General features: G+C 42.3%; 1 protein-coding gene across 1 annotated transcript in view; it reads right to left on the bottom strand.

Moving 5' to 3' along the window:
- Positions 1-2,480, bottom strand: part of LOC106879666 (deleted in malignant brain tumors 1 protein) — a 36,089-nt gene that overhangs the window by 3,087 nt on the left and 30,522 nt on the right. Inside the window, exons 18-19 of the mRNA XM_052978214.1 lie at positions 1,312-1,481; positions 338-415 (exon numbers count right to left, since the gene is read on the bottom strand). Coding sequence (XP_052834174.1) covers positions 338-415; positions 1,312-1,481 — 248 coding nt within the window. The remainder of the gene's footprint in view (positions 1-337; positions 416-1,311; positions 1,482-2,480) is intronic.

Below are 2,480 nucleotides of genomic sequence, written 5' to 3' on the forward strand. Positions count from 1 at the left end.
TATATATATATATATATATATATATATATATATATATATGAATAATAACAATAAATGGAGCAAAACACATATAAATAAAAGTTCCTTTAATTCCTACATATGTATCAAAATATATGTGTGCTTTCCTCGAAAGAAGTAAGAGCTGCTGGAATTCCACATATATTCATCTTCAGGGAATCAACATATAAAAGCAAGACAAATGCGAAATGATGAGGTAACTTACGAGCTAAGATGTTACGTGGCCAAGTAACATATATATATATTCTTGTTAGCCTTGTGGCTGTCCATTGAATCTATGAATAGCTAGGGGTTAGCAAATAAGGAGGTCTGTACTTACTTGAAGGAGGATAGGTCACAGGTTCTGGCAGGTTTTCAGTTTCTGTAATGTTTGGCGTCTGTGAAGTTGTCGCAGGAGCTGTAAAAGACCATAACAGAATGAGAAATGGTAAAATTACTGTATTTTCCAGCATAGAAAGTCAGATTTTACTGAACAAAATTTACAACCAAAAGTAAGTTGTCTTATACAATAAGATGACTTTGGAGGGCCAAAGATTCCATGTGGAATGCAGCAAGATTTCAAAAGATAGGGCTGATGTTCAAATGTTTAGAAGATAAGCGTGTGCTGAAAAGTTCTTGGTTTTGGGTAAAATAAAGTACAGGAGGATCAGTTAATTATGGCTTTATTCAACATATTCCCCTGTCAGATTCACACACTGACTGCAGTAGTCCTTCAGTTTTTCTAAGCCCTGTAAAAGAACTTCAAAGGTCGGGCCTCCAACCAGGTCTTTCGTGATACCCTTAAAGCCAAGAACTTTCCAGCACTCCCTTTTACATGTTTATACCATATACTATTGAGGACAAGTGGGGGCGCAATGGCCCAGTGGTTAGGGCATCGGACTCGTGGTCGTAGGATCGCGGTTTCAATTCCCAGACCGGGCGTTGTGAGTGTTTATTGAGCGAAAACACCTAAAGCTCCATGAGGCTCCGGCAGGGGATGGTGGCGAACCCTGCTGTACTCTTTCATCACAACTTTCTCTCACTCTTACTTCCTGTTTCTGTTGTGCCTGTAATTCAAGGGGCCAGCCTTGTCACACTGTGTCACGCTGAATATCTCCGAGAACTACGTTAAGGGTACACGTGTCTGTGGAGTGCTCAGCCACTTGCACGTTAATTTCACGAGCAGGCTGTTCCGTTGATCGGATCAACTGGAACCCTCGACGTCGTAAGCGACGGAGTGCCAACAACAACAACAATATTGAGGACAGACTTATGAAAAGGATTTGGACAGGCAAAGGGTTGATTCTAACTTACCATTGATGCACATAACACTGGCATCCTCATTGTGGCCACAGTTGTGTCTACCCCAACCGTGGTGGGAACAATGGAACAGGGAGGTTTCATTGCCCTGACAGGACACATCGTCCATCCAAATGGCACCACGTCCGGCTCCATAACGGGCTGAGATGAATGCTTGGCCAGATCTAGAAGAAAGAGAAAATGGGTTTATCAATTAGTATGTGGGGATTAGGGGTTCGTAACAAGGAACATCTGGTTTCAGAAAACCTGCCTCGACATATTTCATCTGATCCATGCAATACATGTGTATTTGTGTTTGTTTGTGTGTATATATAAAAAGTGTATATATATCTGTGTTTGTGTGTGTGTATATTAAAACTTGATCTTCATATTTGAGGTATAAGCGTGGCTATATGGTTACAAGTTTACTTCTCAACCACATGGTTCCAGGTTCAATCCCACTTAAGGCAGTGTCTTCTATAGCATTGGGTTGACCAAAACCTTGTGAGGGGATTTAGTAGACAGAAACTGAAAGAAGTCTACCATGTGTTTGTGTGTGTGTCAGTCACCTAGTCACCTACCGTTCTGGTAGACACTCTAGCCAAATTGACTACATACTCGCCAGAAAAAGGGAAAGATGGCTGCTTATAAATGCCAAAACCTTCCCAGGTGAAGAATGTACCCCCACAACATAGACTGGTTGTTAGCGACTTCAGGGTCAAGGCTAAATGGATGCCTAGAAGACAACCAGCTTGGAGAAGGGTCTGAAAGCTGAAAGATCCTGCGAATGGACAGAGATTTAGAGACGTATAGGGACGCTGTCAGTAAGGTGAGGGTTGGCAACGAGTATAGTGAAGAATTCCGGGTAGAGGTAGGGGTCCACTAAAGGTTCAGTCCTCAGCCCTCTCCTATTTATCATAGTCCTCCAGGCAATAACAGAGGAAATCAAGACAGGATGCCCCTGGGAGCTCCTCTATGCTGATGACCTTGCACTAATTGCTGAGTCACTATCAGAACTAGAGGAGAAGTTTCAGGTGTGGAAGCAAGGATTAGAATCGAAGGGCCTTAGAGCCAACCTAGCAGCAGAAATATAACAAAAGCTGTTACTCGAAGTTCCACGTTCCCATTCTTAACAAAATTGTCCGACAAACGGGAATGTGAAACTCCGAGTAACAGTCTTTTGT

This window comes from Octopus bimaculoides, unplaced genomic scaffold, assembly GCF_001194135.2.
Source record: "Octopus bimaculoides isolate UCB-OBI-ISO-001 unplaced genomic scaffold, ASM119413v2 Scaffold_105217, whole genome shotgun sequence".
Lineage (NCBI taxonomy): Eukaryota > Metazoa > Mollusca > Cephalopoda > Octopoda > Octopodidae > Octopus > Octopus bimaculoides.